Consider the following 22,332-nt stretch of genomic DNA (forward strand, 5'->3'; position numbering starts at 1 on the left):
AAACATAATAACTATGTATATATCACATGTCAATAATGGTGAAAAATTAACTTATATTACAGTTTTTATGTATATACTTATTCAGTACAAGCAAATGTGTTTACCATAAATTTAATGATTAAAGAATCCATTAAGATGTACATATAAACATGTAAATTTCTATTAATGCTAAATCCAAAACTATATTCTTACAATTTATTGGAAGTATAAATTTATTTTATTTCAGTAATGTATTTCTATATATTCATTTATGTTGAATTTATATTTTGGCTTACTGTATAGAAGCGACTAAACGAAAAATAACATAGCATTATAGACATTTGTAATTAGTTGTTAACAGAAGTATGAATATATTCAGAATGAATTAATGACACATAAAATTTATCAAAATAAATTATATAATTTGTAAATTTACGTTGAGTACTGTATGTTTAAAGGCACGTAACATAGTTTGTTTTATTTTCTAAGCGTTTACCGCAGATAATCGAATGTTATCTTGCACTGGTTGACGTTTCTCAAATACAAAATCACATTTGAGGCACTCGGCGCACAGAAATTGTTTGAATAACTCTGCGTAATCTACTGACTGTTCGTTTTCTTCGAGAATGCCTTTTTGATATTAAGCAATTCCACTGGTTTAATAAATACAGAATAATACTCCCTACAATAACTATTCCTGCAATGTAACTCCACTTACTTGTAAATAGTTCACTATTATTTTCATCACTTTGTTCTAACTCGTCAATAATATTATTCCGTTCTGCATGGTGTATTGTAGGAATGTTTGCACCAACTCGCCTTCTGAGCCATAAGGGACTCGTATCTTGTAAAACTGGATTTACCGCAACTATCGTATCACCTACAGATAGTAACTTTTGCGGCTTGTAAAGATTTCTGAAATAAAATTCAACTTATTGTTAATGTCGCTATTACTAATGCAATAGTTGAATCAAAATTTAACAAACTCACATGGGAACAGATTCATTTAATGGCTTTGGAATAGCAAGAGTGATGGTGGGGCAAGATGGAAGTGGTCGAATGTGACCTGTGTTAGTGCTTTCAGGTAGTAATACTTTACTATGACGTCTTAAGTGACTACCCTCCATACGTTGTGGCAGTTCGCTGTTGTCTAGAGTTGCAGGTTTCTCCAATACTTTTGCCTTGGTCCGGCTTTCATCGGTGAAAACTGTGGCGACATGACCTGTTGTTGTATATTCCAATATAGCATCAAGCATCCAGAAACAAGCTAAAAAGGCATAACGTGAATGAGTTAAATTTATAAAATTATTTATACAGATTTAGATGTGGTTTTAGAATCATACGTTTTTGTAAATGGCTATCGTCGATGCAATTTGAGTCCCCATACACTACAATTCTGCCTGGTACTATTTGATCTTTCGTGTTACTTCTGTCTATATTTTCTTCATCCGCTGCTACGTCATTATTATCCTTATATACCTTTTCAACACCCTTATAACCACTTGTTTGAAAAAGTCCAAGAATTGGCATAGACATTGTAGATCTAGATTCTGATTCTATTAAAAGTTCTTGTCCCTGATCGTGTAATTCCACGTATATAATGATTCCATCCTTTGGAAATCTTAATAAGTGAAACAGAAATATATCGATTTCACTAATAATTTTACAAATAATTGTATCTTTGGTAACATTGACATACCGTGTAATTGTAGTACCAGACGCGAACGTTACAGGAGGATGTTGACCGAGAGTGAATTGCCCATTACGTACTTGATCTCCAAATGCTATGCCCCAATTAGGATATAATAAATCATTTAGCGCTGGTATGTTTGCGCCTCCTGTGTCTGGTATCCACCATTGCCGAGTGTTTTCATCATAAAACTTGACCTTTCTCATGACAGTGACATTATACCAGTCTGCAAATACAATTACAGAGAGACCCTCCTCTTCTACGTCTCTTTTTAATTTGGCGACCTGAGAGCAATATTGTTCGTTAACATAATTTGATATACATATACAGGATATTCACGGTATTACTAGTTAATAGCGTTCCATTTAAAATGCATATATAGCATTATATAGTATTCCATTTAATATTTATTATTTTCAAGAAAAACACTGACTAGTAATAGCGTGAACACCCTGTATATCGTGTAACAAATATTACTATATGAATCGTGTAATGTAAATACTTCTTCAGGAAAGAATTCTTCCTCGGCATCCACGATAAGCAAAGTACCATAGTTTTTAGCATTGAAACATGTGAATGGAGCACCAAGTACTTCTAAATAATAACCAGCATTTCGTAAATGTTGGTACATATCTTTAAAGTTGGTGTGGATATGGTCACCGTTCCAGTCTAGGGGATCATTCTTTGCGCGTAGATCATCTCGTGGAAAGTATCCAGGAGGATAACGCAAGTTATGATATTGATCCCATAAAATTCGTTTACTAATAAATAAATTTTATTACTTCTATAATTATATTATACATTTTCGTAGTATTTTTTCGAAAGTCTGTATACTTACTGTCGGGGGGGTGTAGGAATAACTTTTGCTTTTAAAGGTAATTCGATTTTAGATTGTCTTGGTGTATCTTCTCCATCACTTGGCGGTGATTCAATGGTAACTACTACGTGACCTGTGTTGGTAATAAATATTACAAAAATTGTATCTTTTCGTAGTCAAAACGTAAGTAATTATAATACTTTTAACCTTGTGCTATGCCTTGCCAGTCGCGGGCAGAGAATGGTACTGTTATTGCAATCGCTAACCAACCTGACCATGGCCACAGAACATCGCTATGAGTTACTGACACGTCAATGCGTTCTCCATTGCCATTACCAGTGTAGGGATGCCATACAATATTTTCTACATGGCCAGATACTCCCAAACCATTTATTATAGTTATATTTACAATTGTTGGCATTCCAGTGTGATATACAGCTTGCGTACAATACGGCCACATATACTGACACTCGGTCAGATCTATGTAACTGATAATATATCACAAGTTCCATATTATTGAGGTGTTACACTATATTACAGAGTAGCATTGTCGGCAGTACAATCTTACCTTGGACTTAAAGTGGCAATCGGTGTGTAGGACCGGAGAAAATGAAACGCCCTTAATAAATCCAATTTACCCGCACCTTGTTCAAACATTCCTACTCCAGGTAATCGGCGTGCAGATCCAAGTAATGCTTGTTTCATGCTTGCAGGTGTTACCTTTTATAATACATAAAATGATCGAGTTCAATTTTCTTTAAAAATACAACTGGAAGTTTGAATATTTTCGAAAAATATAAGTTTGACATGTAATTACTCTTTGTTTAATCACTTGAGATCCATCTTTTTGGACGAATCCACTAGCAAGCAATGCCACAGCACCAGCAACCACAGGACTGGCGACTGAAGTCCCAGATAATGTTCTGCAACCAGTCTGTAATGCAGATCCTCGTACTCCCGATCCATATGTAACTAAATCAGGTTTTACTCTTCCATATCCTGATGGTAATTCCCATGTTGTCATTCCCCTTGATGAAAATCTTGCTATTTGATCCTCCCAATTGATTCCACCTACTCCAATGACATCCATTTGATCCGCGGGATTGTTTAATGTACTATATTAAATAACAAGAAAATTATGTTCAGAATATAATTTTGCGTTTTCTAATCGAAGAAAATTATTATAGTTACCCATATAGCGGTCCATCGTTACCAATTGCAGAGACCATGATCACACCATTTGCTGTTAGTTCCCATACTTTATCAACAAATGGATGATCCATAAAGTCTGGTCCTCCAATGCTAAGATTCAGTACTGTGACTTTTGTAAGAATAGCATAATTGAATGCATCCAAGAACCATGAAGTATATGATACCTATAAATAGTAACAAGTTTAATATTCAGGAGAATATGGATATCAATAGATAATGTGTGCGAGAACCTGGAATTTTATTCGGAATGCCTTCCCGACATTTTTGGGTTCTCGCAAACCTCTAATAATAATACAAATACCTGAGTATTAGTGAAAACGCGAAAAATATGCAGTTCAGCATCTGGTGCAAAGCCAAGGCAATCAATGCAAGAAGATGCAATAACTCCAGCTACAAATGTCCCATGACCCAAACCATCTTCTAATGTCTTTTCGTTTGTCCAATTAGAACGCTCTTTGATCTTTTTAAAATGTGGGTGGCTAGCTGCTAGTCCAGTATCAAATATCGCTACCTATTAATAATTATTATGGATGCAACAAATATTCGTGAATTTCATTTTGGCTAAGATTTCAAATTGCATTATCTACCTTAACACCATTTCCTGTAACTCCCATTCCCCATAAAGCATCAGCTTGAAGTATGCTTGTAATTTGTCTTGGTATAGCTCTTAATAATCTACGTGATGTGTGCCGATTGGTAGATTGCCAAAATTGGTTGTTCTAAAAACCATAAAAGTTAATGTATTTATAAATAGATACGTCTCTGTGACATAAAATACAATTAAATTCGAATTCAAATGCTCACATAATTATTGATTTTTCTTCTAAAATTTTTATACTCTGGGAAATCGGCATCTTCTGATGCATTCACAAATTTTAAACTTCTGCGAACAAGTCTCTGAGGTGTTACCCTCCTGATAAGAGGATGATCGGTCAAAGCATCCAGACCATCATATTTATCTGTTTCTTCCAGAAGTACAACGTCAAAATCACTAGGAAAATTGCTTGCCAAATTGTCACGAAATAAAATTTTCCAGTTGTGAATGCCAGATGAATTTAATGTAGCTCTTATATAATTTTTGCGTGCATGTGGTTTGTAGTAGCCTTTAAATGCAACAATATATTCGTTCTTAACAATTCTGCTAGCAAAGTGGACTTTTATTTGTTCTGGATCATTGCCATGACATAATGATTTGATGGTATTAGAAATGTCAGAGCTTATAGAATTATTATATTTTCCAGAACAATTCACTTGATTGCTTGATATTTTAGTTCCAATACCAAGCAGTAATAATAAAGGGATATATAGCCAGCAACTATGTGGCTTCATACTATTATTATCAGCTGAAAAATATATAATTATTAGTAACTATAATTATCAAAATATTATTTATTTATTCTTATATGTGTGTAATATTTTTTTCTTATATATATATATATATATATATATATATATATATATATATATTAATAACTCATTGTTAATTTAGTTTATATGAACTTAATTGTCTATATAGTTTGCAAAACTTACATGTAGTAGGAAGGCATAATTTATTAAACAGTATTATTTGTTATCATACTTCCCCTAAATATTTAATGAAACAAGGAGTAGTTTCATATCCTTCTGAATAGTTAACTTTTACGAAAACTGTAAAGGGTTTAGGGATGATTTTTTATTGTCAAAATCTTGTTTTCGATGTCATAACCTCAAAGTTCTTAAAATAAAGGTTTGCCTTGATTGAAAAGTCGAGCTGTTCGAAATATGCATTTTTCTTCGATATTTTCATCACATTCCTCACTTCTTTGAAGTGTGACCAATATACTCTCTTGCGAATAAAGTACGCTCGTAAACGACGAACAAATAAATCATAATGCACTGCCGTATCACACTGTTTACAGAACTTCACATTACACAGTAGTGATGTCAGTATCTGAAGTTCAAGCTACGTACATTATCTGTCTACTGATATAAATAATTATAATGTGTTTATTGTGCTGTGTGGGTTGCAAAGATTCATTTTAGAAAGGAGCGGTTGTTTACACAGAAGTGCATTTTGCAAATTTTGCGGTTACAACTTAACGAAGGTAAACAATTTACGTAATAATGTAACCTCTACATAATATAAATGCATATTTTATACATGCATATAGATGAATATAGATGAGTTTATAGTAAAATTAATATAAGTTTAATGGTTTGAAATATGAAATTTTAATATTAATCGGGTACATATGTGCTGTCAAGTCTCTAATACATATGAACCAAATACATAACCTTTAGGTTTCCTGATGCTGTACTCTTCTTTAAAACAACTTTTCTAAGAAATTAAATTTGATTTGCATTCTATTACTTACATACATATATTATAATGTTTATAACAACTTGTAGTTTTTCTATTGAGAACAATAAGTGATTGATTTTATTATGGAATCAACTGTGCACACTGATATGGAGGGAGAAGCAGAAATTGAAATGAACTTATTATCACCGAGCCAGAAAAATAATATGACACTTACTGAAGGAAACACAATAGCAACAGTGATAATTGAAGAATTGGATGAAAATGCTCTTAGCAATATGAATGTGGATATGACAGAATTTGTTGAAGCTAAAGCTTTGGAGATTCAGGATATAACATCGGAGGACATAATATCAGATGCTTATATCGAACAAAGTGGTGCTGCCATGGATATTACTACAGACACAGAAGATCAAGATATATTAATGACAGCAGAAGAAGAAGATCAATTAACAAAACAATTTTTGAACGGAGAACTAACATTTTCTGAATATTCATTGAGAATGGACCGAGATATAGATTCAGAGACTATAGAAACAGATCCTGCTAGGTAGTACATACACTAGTAATTATGTGTGTTCTTTTATTTGAAGTACGTAGCAATTGGTCTCTTTATGCCTAGATACGAAAATGACAATGATGATTTTGGAATAAATAAAGTTAATCAGCGAAAAGGACCAAGAGGACGTTACAGGAAGAAAAAAAGGACGCTTCCGCCAGCTCTACAGGGGCTAATGGGTGAAGCAAATTTAAGATTTGCCAGAGGGGATGCAGAATTAGCTGCTCAAATATGTATGGAAATAATTAGGCAAGTGTTCATTGTAAAATGAAAAGTACCATTGCAAAATGTAAACATTTTGACTTTTCTTCAGACAGGTGCCAAGTGCTCCGGAACCATTTCAAACATTGGCAATGATATATGAGACAGATCAGCCAGAAAAATCATTACAATTTTCATTGATAGCAGCTCATCTCAGTCCAAAAGATTCTGATCAATGGGTGAGATTGGCAAATATGTCGCTTGAAAGTGGAGACATTAAACAAGCCATAACATGCTATAATAAGGCAATTCAAGGAAGCCCAAAAGATGTAAGCTTATACGAAACACGAGCAGAACTTCTAGAAAGGTATGGAGACAAAAAGGCATATTTAAGAGGATTTTCAAGATTGGTTCATCAGTTGGAACCTGAAGATGGCGAAAATGTAATTAAGTATGCAAAAATGTTAGCTAAGCGTTATATGGAGGAAAATAATAATGAACAAGCATTGGAAGCAATGGAAAATATCTTTTCAAAATGTCCTAGTTTCATTACTTTAGAGGAAGTTAATATTATGACTGAAATATTAATATCGCTGAAGAAGTTTAAAAGATGTTTACATATTTTGACTACTTATACAACTATTTGGGTGAAATATAAGAATGGTAATGACAAGAGTACTGCTGTCACAGTGAAAACATCTGGAAATGAGAAGAAAGATGAATTTGAAAACCTGAAAATAGATGATATAGAAAGCTGCGGAATGCCGGATAATGTTGCTGTTGATTTAAAAGCAAAGTTTCTTATAATACTAATTGAGTTGGATCAAATGAAACTAGCAGAAAAGCTTTTACTTAAATTCTACCTGCATGAAAGCCCGGAGATTTCTGGAGATCTTTTTTTAGACATAGCCGAAACTTTAATGGGGAAGAAAGAATTTGAACGTGCCTTACTATTACTAGATCCATTAGTAAATAGTTCTAATTATAGTTTAGCTGCAGTTTGGTTACGACATGCAGAATGCTGGGTTGGTTGTAAAGAACTAAAGAAAGCAATAAAATCGTATGAAATTGTGACGAAATTATCACCTCAACATTTAGGTGCAAAAATAGCTTTAGCTAAACTGTATCAATTAAAGGGTCAATATAATAAAGCAATAGACATACTCGATCAGGATCTTGAGTCTGATTCTTTAGACCCTCAAGTAATTTACAGAAGAACATTACTTCTTTACAAAGTGAAGAGGTACGATGAGTATTTTCAATCTGCTATGCTGCTCTTTTCTAGGCATTGCATTCATATAAGAAACAAAGTCGAGATAAGTGCGATAACAAGACCGTACTCCGTACAACGCCGTATAGATTCCATGAAACTTACTCGGCTATCACGCGGTGAAAAATTTGAAGAAGAAAATGCTCCCGTGTTCCTCAACTCTACAGAACTTAGCGAGAAAAGTGAATTCTTTTTACTTTTGCAAATGTGTAAATTGGCTTGTAAATTAAAGAAATACGGTTTACTGCAACGAATTTGTTTAAGTGCTTTAACATCGAAGAAATTCGAGAAGAGAAACGCGCATATAATGTTTTTATGCTCGTTGGCCTGTATTTATAATGATGATTCTTATCATGGATACAATATTGTGCGAAATTTACTACGCATCAGTCAAACGCCAAACTCTTGGAATCTATTGAACATTATTGTTCAAAAAGCCCAAGATTCTAGACATAACAGATTTATCATGCGTCTTCTTGGAAGAGAAGATGTATTTTCCTATGTACATGTAATGCACGCGAACAATTGTCTCGTTTCGGCAACGTACAAATACGCTTTCAACGATTACATTTCTCTTTTTAAAGTAGCGCCTAGCGCGTTGTTAGCGTTGCTTATAGGTATAACTTTATTCCAAATGGCATGCCAAAAATCATCTGCTAAGAAGAATCAACTTATAATTCAAGGTAATTACAGATTCATTTAATCTTGTTATTTGTTATGCATATTTATTATATTAAAAGTTATAACTGAAAAGAGTGTATTAAATATATGCTATTTTATTTTCTTTAGGTGTTGCATTTTTTAGGAAGTATTGTCAGTTAAGGGGTGAAGACGGAAAACAAGAAACATATTACAACATGGGCCGTGCGTTTCATCAAATTGGTTTATTACCAGCAGCTGTGCATTTTTACAAATTAGTACTCAACGAACACCCTGGAGATTTAGTGCAGAAACATACACACCATTTAGACCTGAAGCAAGAAGCTGCTTTTAATCTACATCTTATTTATTTACAATCGGAAAATTATTTATTAGCGAGAATGTATCTGGAAAATTATATTACAATTTAGTTTAAGAACATTAGTGTATAAATCTGAAATGTAAAATGAATTATTACAATTGTAAATAAATGTATTAGCATTTTCGTATTTCTGATATTTGTTAATATCATATTTAACTCTACATTTGATATACACCTCATATGTTTTTGACATTGCTATATTTGGTTTCATCTATTATTATTGTTTCTTTTAGATAAATAAACAACATGAGTGCCACCTTAGAAGAGAAAATTACATTTATAGAATTATGCAATGTTTTGGAAAAAGTTACCAAAACACCTGTTTCTAAGAAAACTGACGTCCTAGAAAAGTTTGTCCAGGAATGTCGTCGTGTTGGTTGCGAATTGGAAGCACAAGATCCTAATGCGGTATATCTGTGCATCTTTTAATTAGATTCTTCTAATACTGAATGAATGTTATTTATAATTTCTTTTGTCATTAGGATATTTCACCTTTTCCCATATTCAGATTGATTTTACCTCACCTGGAACGAGAACGTGGACCTACCAATCTGAAAGAAAAATCTCTTGCCAATCTTTATATTCGTGTATTTTGCTTGGGTAAAGGTAGTAAGGATGCAAAAACACTTTTAGAATACAAGTACGGTCACTAATTGATGTATTTTTCTTTTTAATATTGTAAAATGAAGTTAATGGCAATACCATATTGTTTTAGAGTACCAAGAACGGGAAAAATAGGGCGTGATTTTGCAGAGATAGCATACCGAACTTTGCAGAATCGCTTGAAATGTAAAGCTTCAGGCCTTACTATACAACAAATTAATGTATTTCTCGACAATATATCATCGAAAGACGAAATTCTGCAGCAAAAGGATGAAACATTTAAAATATTATTAGGGAAAATAAATGCATTAGAGTTTAAATGGATAACACGCATAATTCTTAAAGATTTAAAACTTGGTACCAGAGGAAAGAAAATACTGGAAGGTTCATTTTTTCATGTTCGGCATTATCTACATTTTACATATTACATTAGTTTCTATAAAGCGTCTTATATATTTTTTTTTCTAGTTATTCATCCAGATGCAAATTCAGTACTTGATACATCAAATTTACATTATGTCTGTGATACACTATTCTATACTCGGTTGAGGTATCATCATGATATCAAAGTATTCTCTCATTTTAAACCCATGCTGCTAGAGATGTGTAAAATCGAGGATACAAAGAAACTGTTTCTCAAAGGTGAACAATATTTTGTGCAATGTAAATATGATGGCGAACGATCTCAGGTGCACATGAAAGATGGCAGATATAAATATTTTACAAGACAAGGATACGAAATTACAAGTAATCCTGGTTATGGAGAAACTAGTTCTTCAGGTATAATTAACGGGCGTTGCAGTTTATAATCATAAGTATAATGAGTTTCGTTATTTTAGGTTTTATGAGCAGTGTATTTAGTCGACTTTTAAATCCCGAATGTAAATCAATCATCTTAGACGGTGAATTAATGGGTTGGCATAAAGAAAAGAAGATAATGGGTTCAAAAGCGATGAATTTCGATGTTAAAAAGTTATCAGAAAACAGTCACCACCAGCCATGCTTTGTTGCGTTTGATATCATTATGTACAATGATACTTTGCTTAATAATGAAACATACGAGAAAAGATTGGAAATTTTAAAGGGTGCACTTAAAGAAGAAGAAGGTTCTCTTATGTTGTGTGCAATCAATAAAATTACCAAAAGGTATAATTCAAGCTTAAAATATATTTTAAGAAAAGAAAACTACGTACATAATTTAAATATTTTGTCGAAAGTGAAATCTTATGCCAGTTGTTCAATGAAAGTATGAAAAACAAAGAAGAAGGACTAGTAGTAAAAAAATGTGATATGAAATATAAACCAAATGTACGTGATGGTAGTGGTTGTTATAAAATAAAAGCAGAGGTAGTGTTTGCTTTATATGATATGAATTAATACATATAACTGCTGTATACTTCCTTATCTTGCGTTATGTTATTGTAGTATTCGGATAATCTGGTGAACGACGTCGATTTGATTATCCTTGGTGGATACTATGGAACAGGAAAATTTATGAATTTGATAAAAAGTTTTTTGGTCGGTGTAGCTATGCCACCGGACATTCCAGGAGAAAATCCGACACAATTTCTATCAGTTGTATCAGTAAGCAACGGGTTTACTATGGATACATTAAGAGATCTTTGGAATAAGTTTGATGGAAAATGGAAAAATGAATGCCCAGAAAATGTGAAACCACCTAGGGTAAGCCTACATAGTATAAATATTTTAAAATATCTCAATAAGCAAGTTGCTGCTAGATTGGTAGCCGATTTGCAGCAGACATTGACCAAAATCTGTTACGCCGGCGGTTTTGGTAACTTGCTAACATAACCTGCAACTCTGCTGGTTTGCTGACATTGGGATAATAAGTAACATCTTAATTTTAATGTTTTCCAGCTGGATAAACCAAGTTTATGGATTCCACCCGAACATTCTATAATTATTACAGTGAGGGCATCAGAGATGACAAAAAGTAACGACTATCCAACAGGATATAGTTTAAGATTCCCAAGAGTTACAAGCGTGAGAACTGACAAACCATGGTACAATGTGTGCACCACTGTAGAACTATTATCACTCGTTAAAGTATACAGAACATTTTATCATGTCATATCATAACATTTTATGTACTGGAAGATAAATTGCCTATGTATACATACAATAAATTTGATTGGTAATTAGGATTCGCGACATGTTCAGAAGCTAACAAAACGATATGTAGACCCTGATGATATAGAAGAACATTTAGAAGTGAAAGTACGCAAGACATCAAAGCAACGTCTTCTCACATTTGATAATAAACCAACAATGATTAATATATATGAAAATCCACCAGTTTGTCTGACACGACTTTTTGATGGTAAAGAAATTTGTGTGATAAATGGAGACAACGAGTTCGCCAAAGAACGCATCGAAGAAATTCTACATCAACACAGAGCAAAAGTTGTACAGAACCCATCGAATGAACAATGCTGTATCATTGTTGGTAATGTCAAAACGGTAAGTATTTCAACAATATATTTTTATGAAATTGTTAGTGATACGTAAAAGAATTGAGAATGATACATAAAAATTCATTCCTTAGGCAAGGGCGACGAATATTATACAAAACAAAAAATACGATGTGGTAACATTAGATTGGTTCAAGCGCGTTACCAAAAAAGAAAATTGGTTCTCGTTAAGCGACTTTCTCCCTTGGGATTTAATAAGTTGCCGTGAATCAACGAAACGTCGGTTAGCAGAGAAATACGACGATTATTACGACAATTTCTTTGTAAATGCAACCGATGAAAGTTTAGCACGCTCATTACAGAAAGCTGAAGAAGAGGTATTACTTTTTCCCATTTAATTCTACAGATTTAATGAATTGACAATGTAACATAAAATTTTGTTCAGGCGAAGATTATGGAGCTGGATCTTGTACAAATGAAGGAGTTAGATAAAGAGTTGTTCGACGACGGAATTTCACCTTATTCCATGTTCAGAGACATAATGGGATATTTCAATAATCCATCCGATTTATCTAAATATGGATTTCGTTTTTTGAGTGGAACTGTTAAAGAAACCCTTGACGATTCTGTAACACACATATTCACTGATGAAAGTCCGATCAGTTCTGAACTGAAAAGTTCAATAGACGATGAATTACAGAGACGTGTAATAATTGTCAAAAGTGAATGGATCAAAGCTTGTTTTAATCAAGGGAAACTGATTCCACATAAGGAATATCTTTCCAACATAACATTGGTATAGAACAAAGGTGTGCTGGCCTTGTATTGAGGAGTACAATATGTAATAGTATTTACTTTAAGTCACTAGCTTGTGACTTTACTAAATAATTTACAATGAGAAGTAGGAATTCTATGTCCATTTTAATACATATTTTCTAAATATTAATTTTAAAAGAAAACTGTATATACCGGTATTTATTATTGTTAGAAAGTGAAGTGTTGACCGACACGAATAACGAAAGACTATGAACGCATTAAATGTGCCGCACTACAAGTTTGAATGGAGCAATTTATTTGTAAATAAATATTGTAAAGTATTTTTCCTGAAGATTAAACGGTACATACCAGAAAGTATAGTTTTGAAATCGTTTTCAAAGAGTGTGACGTTACGTTACGTCTATTTGTAACATGGACACCAAAAATATATAGAGCCATTTTGGCTCATATTTTCGTTAAGTGCTAAGAAACTGGGTACTAGGTGGAGTGACAGTCGGACAGTTCGCTCATTTAACATCCCGTTTCGAAATATTTCTTCTCGGTTGAACTCGACACCCTTACTAGTCTCGTTTTATTTCATCGGAATGCGTGCAAAATATGAGGCAAGAGGGACGCAGCTGCGACGTTTCCTTTACAAAGCCTGCCATTCAGAGAGATTCTCGAGTAGATTAAGACGAGAGCATACAGGGGGAGGGAAAAAAAGACTTTGCTGTCGTACAAACACCGGTGCACCGACAAACGTTTTCACTGTTGCCATTGTTAATTTAAACACCATGACCATTAGCGACCGCAGCGTTGCTCTCTAATCTCTATCTAACTAGAGAATCATCAAATAATATCACAAGAAAGTTTCGTTGAGCTTATATTGTTTTCTAAACGAAACTTTCATTCCCAATCCCTTTTTCATGAAACCGATAGTCGTAATGTTAAAAAGTTTATTGGGATCCTGAAAAAATTCACTAAAAATAAATGCATATCAGAACGTCAATAAAGTACACCGCTATCAAACATGATCTATTAACTAAAAGAACGCTCAGGACATCTTCGGACCGGTACATGAGAAAATTGTTTTTTCGTCGAGCAAATTGTAGCTGAAATTTTCGTCGAAGATGTATACCGTGGCATCGCATGATGTATGCATAGTGTTAACCGTCGCGGATATCTCGTTAGCGTAAAGGAAGGTTTCGTCTACCGGCTCAGAATATAATATATGAATATGACTGACGTCCGTGTCCGCCGAAGATTCTACTTATAGACTCTTCACCTACGGACACGACGCGTATTAATCGAGTTTCAGATTTTCCAACGCACGTCCAACGGGACGCGTCATCCCTGTACGTCCAATTTATTCACGGCGTTTCACTGCTAACTCTGTACCTGCCAATTACGACCACTCGTTACTGTTGTTCCTTGCGTTTACCACCGTTAAATTTGCAATCAAAGGGTCCACGTTTCAATGCTCTCTTTTTTGACAATCGCAACGCCCATTTCGATACCATTAGACACTCAAAAGACGCGACGAGAATGATTCCCGATCCATTTTACTGGAATCAGAATCGAAAAGAATACGATCTTGCTATTGTTATTAACAGCAAGAGCAAGAGATGAACAATATCCGATCTATTCTGTTACAATGTTCTGTCAGGTTCGTCGCTTGTATTAAATCTTGATCATTGGCTCATGCGACTTTTGTATCTCTTCGTCGCTGATGAAGCTACACATTCTCTCACGACTCGCTCAACAATCATTAATAAGCGCGCCTGTAGCCCCACGTTACGCGACGATCATCCGTGTACATCATTCTATTTTTCGTGCCCTGTTCGTAAAATGTGGATTCCCTGAACGATCGGTTTCTCGGTTCCCTAACACTGACGGCTCCTTTGTCAAACATTCGATTAATTTTTCTGTATAGGACACGCATGTCCTGATCGACATGATTCCTCTCGAATCCGCAGTCCTCTCTGCAAATCGGCGGGCAGGCCAAAGAGGTCGAAGAAGTCGATGTCGGGCTACCTCGTCTTCTCTGATCTCTTCTTCTCCACTTGCTCACGGTGGAAATTGGTTCCCGTTTGTGGCAGGTCGAGTGTTCGAACAGCACCGTGCAAGACGGACACCTTCTCCACAAGGACAGATCCGTCGGAGAAGAGCGATCGTGATTGTATCGATTACGCATCGTCGACTTGTTAGGACACCGGGAAGTGATTCGATTTCCGCTGTCAGAGCTCGCGGAAGAAACAATGGAAGAACTGTCCGTGGAGTCCTCGTACTTCTGATCCTTGTGGCACCTCGATCTCGCATTCTTCACCTTCGTGGTATTCGCGGTTGCTTTCTTCTTGTTCTGCGGGAACGACGTCTTGCATTTCGTGAAACACTTCTCGCCAGTCAAAGTAGACTTGCGATCGAACATGGAGTCGATGATCCTCTTTAACTTCGCACTGTCGCCGGAGAAATTGTTCGTTCGCGGTTGAGAATTCTCGCAGAATGTTTTGCAGCGCTGCTGCGAGATTTTAGGATTGCATTTCGTCGAGGAACCTTGTTTAGAGATATTCCATAGCGGAGGATCGCGACTTCTGAAACGATGAAATACGATTATTAAACTGCTCTGAAACTACGGAATGGAACGTTTATAAAAAAAAAATTGGTAACTAACTTCGAATCGCAAGAACAATTTCCATGAAAGTTCTTTCGATTTGTTTTACTCGCTTGGTACGCGTCGAAACGAGTTGATCTAGTGTCAAACTCGTTGCGAACGCCTTCTCTTTGTAACCCCGAAGTCGAAGAACGTTTTATTATGGAACATTCCAGGTTGAGTTGATTGTTTTCTTCGACGAAAACCGATTGCAAGCAATTTCCTTGAATTTCGTTATCGACGTCCGAGTATTTCGGCAATTTGATAGTTTGCGCTTTAAGGCTCAATTTTGATTCGATGCTTTTGCTAGATCTCAAACGAACCGGTTGTGTCTTCTTTTTCATTTTCGGAGCACGTTTTCCCCGCAATTCCCGGTACAGGATCGAGTCCATGCAATCATCTGTTATAATTGTTTCGGTAAAACTGGTTTCGCTTTGCGACACCTTCCTACTCTCTTTCGAGGAGCAATCGTATTTATTCGAATCGAGAATTTTGATCAATTCTTCGTCGGACGCGGTTCTTACTTCGGATTTCATATTACTATCGCAGATTTCATTAACAGTTTGCGTGTCTGTAATGTCTCGAGCAGAAACCTGCTTTGACGTACTACTAAAATAGTTTTGCTCCTTGTACACATCTTCAATATGCCGGTCAGAGGGTTCAGCCGTATTCATATTAATAATATTGCATGAAGAGTCAGCCGATACTTCCTCTTTCGCATCTACTTCGTCCGTACATGCCTTCAAAGGCATTTCGTCTGCACGTTTGCTCTCTTCTTGTTGGGCATCGTCTAAACTTGTTTCTGCTTTGATAGATCTACCGTTTTCACTTAATACGTTGCATCGGCAATTCTTCAGAATTTTCTCTTTACGTTCGTCCACCATAGTTGCATCTTCATTCGCTGAATTTGCAAATCCAGCGTTTAAATTCGCGGCGACGATGTCGTCTGTACGATTCCGTGAATCGTCGTTCATGTTTCGAGTACAAAAATTCCAGAAATCGGTAGTAGTGTCTCGAGAGGCATGCATATGAACGCGAGAACGTTTTCTTCGTTTTTTCAGAAGCTTTTCGGCGCTAACAATGCCACTGCAATGGCGGAAATGACAATGTTGGCTCAATCGTTTTCTTCTTATACTGGTCGTTGATTCTGCAAGCTGATTTAACAATAGCTTCAATGTTAGAAACATATTAAAAATTAAATCACGTATCTTTAGAGAACATTCTGGATTTCCAAAAAAAGAAATGAGTACCGTTAGAAACTAGTGGGTTACTTATTGGTACATTTTAAGATGATATTGCATTTGAAGCGTAAATGGTTAGACATATACCTTGCTTTTCTGATTAAGCAATGTTACACAGCACGTACAATTTGCGGGCGATACGCCTGCAATTGAAACAACCGTAGCGTCACTGATCTGTAGCATGATTAAAGTGACTCACGATGGCAAGACTTACAGCGATTCGCTGGAGAAGTCGAAATTACCATTGTCATTTTTAGGAGGATCTTTTCCTAGCACAAGTGCAGTCTCCGAGATCGCTGGATCGTTCTCGAGAAACCATTCTCTCATTCCTGCGTACCCTAAACACCCGTTAGAAATCAATTATTAAGAGACAATGAAATAATTGATATTGAAACATTCTGAAATTTATATACTCACATGTCCACAGGTTTTCGGCAACCACAAGCATAAACCTTGGCCTTCCTTCTATTGGAAACATCACATTGCTATTAACGTTGATATCAATAACGTCGAAAATATCGAAAAATATTGTTCTTGCTTACCCTGCCTCACATTCGCACCAGTTTGGTCGTCTAAAGTGCACGGATTAGTACTGAGTATTAGAACTTTCGATTACGCCATGCGCATTACATCGCTGGCCATACGATGCGCGATATTCTTTAGGATCTCGTGGCAATGTTACGGTTACAATATATACGACAAAAATTTCGATACAAATCCTCGGAGAAATCTCGCACGTATGACCAACGTGACTCACTTTCCTCCTCTGTCGCGAAAGAACTCTCGCGATCTCGCTTTGCACAGGCAACTGTATTCTCTGCAATTCGTAGAACATTTTTCCTATCTAGTCTGTTTGCTCCGATTCAATCCACAGTCGGCAGAGACTTACTTTTCTTTCAGGAAGCACACGTAAAAAAATAGCATGCCCGTGAAACCCGTAAGGAACTTGGTCAGGTACCATGCAAAGTTGCTTGTACAGTGGGGCATCGCAGTGTATTCGGCTGCTGCCTGGTCATCAACCTGGTAACATATTAAGAAATATTAATACCGTATCAACACGAACCGTAATGTTATTATCTTTATACTAATATTTGTAATGATAACGAGCTAGAACCGGCCAGTTCAAGTATCGAATACACGGTTCTTCGCGCTCGTATTTATACCTCGGACGAACGAAGTAGCGGCGGTGAATGAAGAATACTTCCTCGCGGCTTCCCCTGCTGTACACGGTATCGCATCACATGTCGCGGACAACTCCACCAGATTATTCTCTGAAATTTCCCGGGGGTTAGTTTCGGTGTTCGTTGTCCTGCCCGCAATGTTTCGCCGGTTTGATTTATCGTTTGAATCTCGTGTTGTATAACATGTTTGCAACTCCGAAGGCAGGGACGCGCCGATCTTCTTCACCGGCTCGCATTCGAGAAACGGCCCGGCCGGTGGGTTTCAACGCGGGTATCGGTGGTCGGAGCTGTCGAGACGCGGATTTATGAATTTTCATATACACCGCGAACAAAAAAGCAAAGTTCGCCACGATATGCAAATGTCAGAGTTTCGCCGGAACACAGTCGCCGCCGCGGTGGGCGAAAACTCGAAAATCAATTGTTTAAATGATTGTAAATAGAAAATTGATTTTTGTTGCATATTTGAAGATACAAACGTCACCTTTCTACCGATTAAATTTCATTCAATTATCTCTGTTGGTTCAGAAGTTGTCATTTTAGAGAGCCAAAACGGCATTTTTGACCACTGTGCGCCGCTCGCTTCTGTTACTCAATTTCGGCTCGCTTCGCTCGGAATTGCGTTACTTCTCGTTAATAAATATTTATTTATAGAGACGGCCGTCTGTCAAGAACGTATTAAAACCACACGTGCAATTGACAAATGTTACAGTACCCGCGAAACCGGCCTGGCAACGCGGAGGACGCACGCTAAAGCGTGGCAACATTTCGCGAATTGGAACGAGCTGTGTTCCTACGAAATAGTTTATCCTACGCATCTAACGCGTAGAATCAACTATCGAAAATGCGACAACATAATTAATGTTCATTGTCGTTGTAAAGAAAAATCAATTTTGTTTTGCAGCACCGGGAACGCAGTGACATAAAGGTTCATCTTCGGATGGTTTACATGTTATGCAAGAGGACAATTTTCCGTTTGATGCCGTTCCTCTTGGAGATTTGTTTTTGAAAATTGAATACTTTTTGTCAGAGCTGGTATTAGGTCACAGGTTTGGCGTGACCACTGTTATTAATAATCCGCGAGTCATTTTTGCGGGAAAAGCCGAAGAGAGGGGCCAATTTTAGCCACAGATATTCTTCAGAGGTGCAACATCGGCTTGGTCACGCATCCTCAACGGATCCGCTGCTGCCAGCGGTAGAAAGATGTTGAATGACCTGTCAACATATTTGCCGTTCTGACAACACCCTCGAGCAGAGCTGCCTCCGTCCGATGGTCGACGGGGGAGGGAACATCTACAATGACACCCCTTCGTTCCACGCTCATTAGGGCGAATTCCTCGGTGCGTTTCACGCGTGCCTACCAGCTGAATGTAAATTTAAACTTCCCTGATTATTCTTTCTTTCGTCGTTCGTCAGGAGATGTGTCGTCTAACGGCCGATGTTTCTTCGTGGAACAGAAATTCATTTGCGGGTGTTAACGATCGTTTCATAAATCAAGCACAAGGACGGCAAAAATATAATTAATTGAGCGGCTGTCGGAAACTAAACCCGTCGACACTTTCAAATTCACTTGTTAAAAAGTTGTTAACATAATGTCCGTAAACATATAATTCTTCACAGCATGAATTATCATATTTTAACCGAACACTTTCTGACAACGATTGCATACTGAAAAACATATAACTATTTGTATACGGCTATTATATATAAGAAAATATGTTTGCATACAAAAAGAGAAACAGGAAAAATAAAATTGACCGTACCGATTATTCCATCTAAATTTCGTTACAAAATAGCATCTTTCAAAACGTTGAAACCTCTGATGTGTAAAAATACGGGGCTAGAATTTCGCGATGTTTGGAGAACCAGAATTTCAGATTTAGGTTCGTAGCATCTCGGGATCGCTGTCTGAACCCGTTCGACTAAGAATATAGTATATTATCCAAGTATCGGTGTATAGTGCAATCTCTACACCCTTTCCGTTCTATTGCGTACTGCAAAAATAGAAGACAGAGTCTCGTTGGACTAACAACGGTACACACCGCCAGCTGCGGCCACATGGCATTCTTTCTGTGATCTTGCTCTTAGAGCTCGTTAATACGATCCGCTCGGATGTTGCCAACGCACAGTTAATATTAGTTTCGAGTATGTTTTCTTAACGTATGAGTGTTCTTTCGGAAGGCCGGCTCTTAAGTGCCGCGGCCCACCGTGAGCCACGTTCTACCCTTGTTTTGCCTGAAAATCTATATACTCGGAGAGGAAGCGTCCGGTTTATGTTACTCTTCCACGGAAACGCCACGAAGGAAATCGACCTTCGACCCGCTGCATTATTTTCTCTTCGCAGACTTTGTCCTACCGAACGCTTCGAAACGGAAGAATCGAAAGGATTTCAATGGCCGCACTAGCGTAACGCTTTACCGATCGACTGCCTGGGCACAGGATCTAGAAAACAAAACAGTTTCTGCGTCAACTATCGTGTTTGCAATAAAGAAATATAACGCCGGGTTTTAGCTCCGGAAATCGCTCGGGATCTACAGGATTCATTGAAGCAATAGATTCGAGAGCTTTTTATTGGTAGCAGCAAGTACTCCGCTTCCTCGTGAGGCATCGAGTTTGATAAATCTCGCTCTTTTACGGCCAAACAACTCTCTGTGCGTATACATGTCGGATCCGCCTTGCGGAAGATCGATACGTTCCCGTCACGGGGGATGGCGATCAAAGAAATCGCTCGCTTAACGAAGATCTTCACCTTTTTCTCGAGGGTGATACAACACTATGGAAACAAGAACACCGAGAGCCCGGTTGTCCTCGATTGGCTCCTCGTCTACGAGGGTGGCGTCGTTTCTTCGCGTTCGGAGCCAATCCCGGCGTGTTTCTTCTCTAAAAATACATTTTGAATTGGTAGGAGGAGATGAAGGAACACCCCCATTGCCACAGGAAAAAGATTCCTCTAAGTATATAACTCATTCAACAGTGCGTAGAGCACGCTTCGCACAGGCAGTGTGCAGGAATTCGGGAGCGATTTCGAGAGGGTGCTAAGTGCCTTGGTGAACCTGGTGAATCCTTCTATCCAACTCGTTGTACAGCTTCCATTAAAATTTTCGCGTTCGCTGATCGGCTCAGATAAGGATCTCATATTTCAGTGATAGTGACTTTTGCGAGTGCGCTACCATGGAATACTGCACAACGATCTCTAACGAATTGAACTGAAAAGATTAATTACTGATAGACAGCATCGTGGAAACTGTAAAACTTAGAGAGCATTACCTAGGGGGTACTGTGCGAGAATTTAAGATGAAAACGGAGAACAGCAGTTCTAGCCAAGTGAATTCTAGCATGGAACAACGTCTGAGGAGTCCAAAGTGCGCGAGATGCCGGAACCACGGTGTGATTTCCGGTCTAAAGGGCCACAAACGGTCGTGCGCGTGGAAGGATTGCCGTTGTCCTTGTTGTTTGCTCGTGGTTGAAAGGCAGCGGGTGATGGCAGCGCAGGTCGCCCTCAGAAGACAACAGCAGGCCCAAGGGAATTATTTCGGTGACAATGTCTCGACTGTCTGCCATCCGCCCGTGGACACCTCCGCTTCGCCGTATTTATTGAAGCCTGATCAGAGCCCTGTTTGCCGCAGGACAAAGAACTTCCAGCGTCATCAATTACACTTCACGCAGACCAGCATCAGCGTAACGCAAGGGTTTTATGGATTGAAGACTATTCATGGTTTACCCACAGCATGTTAGTATTTTATAGATATAATAAGGAAATAGTCTGTTGAATAGCATTTGACCTGCAAGTTTCTTGTTGGAAATTCATTCTTGTTCCACATTCTCTCGCTTGTTTACGCAAGCTCGTTCAAACGCTCGTTTATAGAAGTTTACAAGAAATCGTAAAAGCAATGTCCGCGTGGCCTCAGCTGTGGTCAGTGCTCATAAAGATTGTGGTCAATTGTCGCACAAGCGATCGTATATGACACTATGTTCAGAAAACAAAGAATCAAAATATGTCTAAATCGTTTGACGATACAACACACGTATGAAGATATTGTAGCATTTTTATAAAGTGCGAACATGTTCTTTATTTCAGTTACCGCAGACGCACCCTTGTTGAATGGTTTGTCGCACAATCAGCAAGACTCTGACAATTCCAAGAAATTAGAGTCTTTTCCGACTACGTATTCCGCGATTCCTTGGTTCGAAAATGTTCCAGAACAGCGGAAAATGAAGAAGAACTTCAATAACTTCGCTTCCGCCGTGACAGACCTCAGCAACATTTCTACAGCCACTGGCGGATCTTGTTTGGAGAAGAAATCGACTATTTCTTTTAGCGTGGAATCCATCATCGGAACGAAGTGATATGAAACGACTGATTTCTCTTTAACTAAAGATTGCGTGTCATTATTGTAAATAGAATTCACCCTCTCGATTTATTT

At 37.2% G+C, this 22,332-nt stretch overlaps 4 protein-coding genes across 6 annotated transcripts; 2 read left to right on the forward strand and 2 right to left on the reverse strand.

Moving 5' to 3' along the window:
* Window positions 1–166: 166 nt before the first annotated feature.
* Window positions 167–5,761, reverse strand: S1p (membrane-bound transcription factor site-1 protease). 2 transcript variants are annotated; one of them, XM_076803399.1, is made up of 15 exons: window positions 5,229–5,761; window positions 4,503–5,041; window positions 4,286–4,417; window positions 4,000–4,209; window positions 3,678–3,862; window positions 3,304–3,601; window positions 3,055–3,206; window positions 2,694–2,974; window positions 2,508–2,619; window positions 2,172–2,430; window positions 1,679–1,953; window positions 1,323–1,600; window positions 970–1,246; window positions 698–894; window positions 167–609 (listed from the first exon to the last, which is right to left on the reverse strand). In XM_076803399.1, exons 2-15 carry the CDS (start codon window positions 5,025–5,027, stop codon window positions 464–466), a joined length of 3,327 nt encoding a protein of 1,108 aa, XP_076659514.1. In that variant the 5' UTR covers window positions 5,028–5,041; window positions 5,229–5,761; the 3' UTR covers window positions 167–463. The 2 variants fall into 2 exon arrangements, with proteins under 2 accessions (XP_076659514.1, XP_076659513.1); XM_076803398.1 differs by having other exon boundaries at window positions 167–894; window positions 5,229–5,760.
* LOC143362899 (general transcription factor 3C polypeptide 3) lies at window positions 5,704–13,131 on the forward strand. 2 transcript variants are annotated; one of them, XM_076803401.1, is made up of 12 exons: window positions 5,704–5,782; window positions 9,282–9,456; window positions 9,531–9,688; window positions 9,764–10,035; window positions 10,120–10,431; window positions 10,491–10,797; window positions 10,869–10,998; window positions 11,077–11,334; window positions 11,530–11,718; window positions 11,815–12,132; window positions 12,218–12,460; window positions 12,529–13,131. In XM_076803401.1, exons 2-12 carry the CDS (start codon window positions 9,295–9,297, stop codon window positions 12,883–12,885), a joined length of 2,706 nt encoding a protein of 901 aa, XP_076659516.1. In that variant the 5' UTR covers window positions 5,704–5,782; window positions 9,282–9,294; the 3' UTR covers window positions 12,886–13,131. The 2 variants fall into 2 exon arrangements, with proteins under 2 accessions (XP_076659516.1, XP_076659515.1); XM_076803400.1 differs by lacking the exons at window positions 9,282–9,456; window positions 9,531–9,688; window positions 9,764–10,035; ... (6 more) ...; window positions 12,218–12,460; window positions 12,529–13,131 and adding exons at window positions 6,087–6,547; window positions 6,620–6,809; window positions 6,874–8,710; window positions 8,817–9,175 and having other exon boundaries at window positions 5,709–5,782.
* Window positions 13,132–16,525: 3,394 nt separating this feature from the next.
* LOC143362863 (uncharacterized) lies at window positions 16,526–18,111 on the reverse strand. Its single transcript, XM_076803359.1, has 8 exons — window positions 17,894–18,111; window positions 17,620–17,750; window positions 17,488–17,547; window positions 17,273–17,322; window positions 17,148–17,195; window positions 16,945–17,068; window positions 16,818–16,873; window positions 16,526–16,643 (listed from the first exon to the last, which is right to left on the reverse strand). Exons 1-7 carry the CDS (start codon window positions 17,966–17,968, stop codon window positions 16,831–16,833), a joined length of 531 nt encoding a protein of 176 aa, XP_076659474.1. The 5' UTR covers window positions 17,969–18,111; the 3' UTR covers window positions 16,526–16,643; window positions 16,818–16,830.
* Window positions 18,112–20,871: 2,760 nt separating this feature from the next.
* LOC143363065 (uncharacterized) lies at window positions 20,872–22,265 on the forward strand. The gene is made up of 2 exons (XM_076803688.1): window positions 20,872–21,638; window positions 21,987–22,265. Exons 1-2 carry the CDS (start codon window positions 21,203–21,205, stop codon window positions 22,253–22,255), a joined length of 705 nt encoding a protein of 234 aa, XP_076659803.1. The 5' UTR covers window positions 20,872–21,202; the 3' UTR covers window positions 22,256–22,265.
* The last annotated feature ends 67 nt before the right edge of the window (window positions 22,266–22,332 follow it).

The sequence above is a fragment of the Halictus rubicundus genome, chromosome 18, assembly GCF_050948215.1.
Source record: "Halictus rubicundus isolate RS-2024b chromosome 18, iyHalRubi1_principal, whole genome shotgun sequence".
NCBI lineage: Eukaryota > Metazoa > Arthropoda > Insecta > Hymenoptera > Halictidae > Halictus > Halictus rubicundus.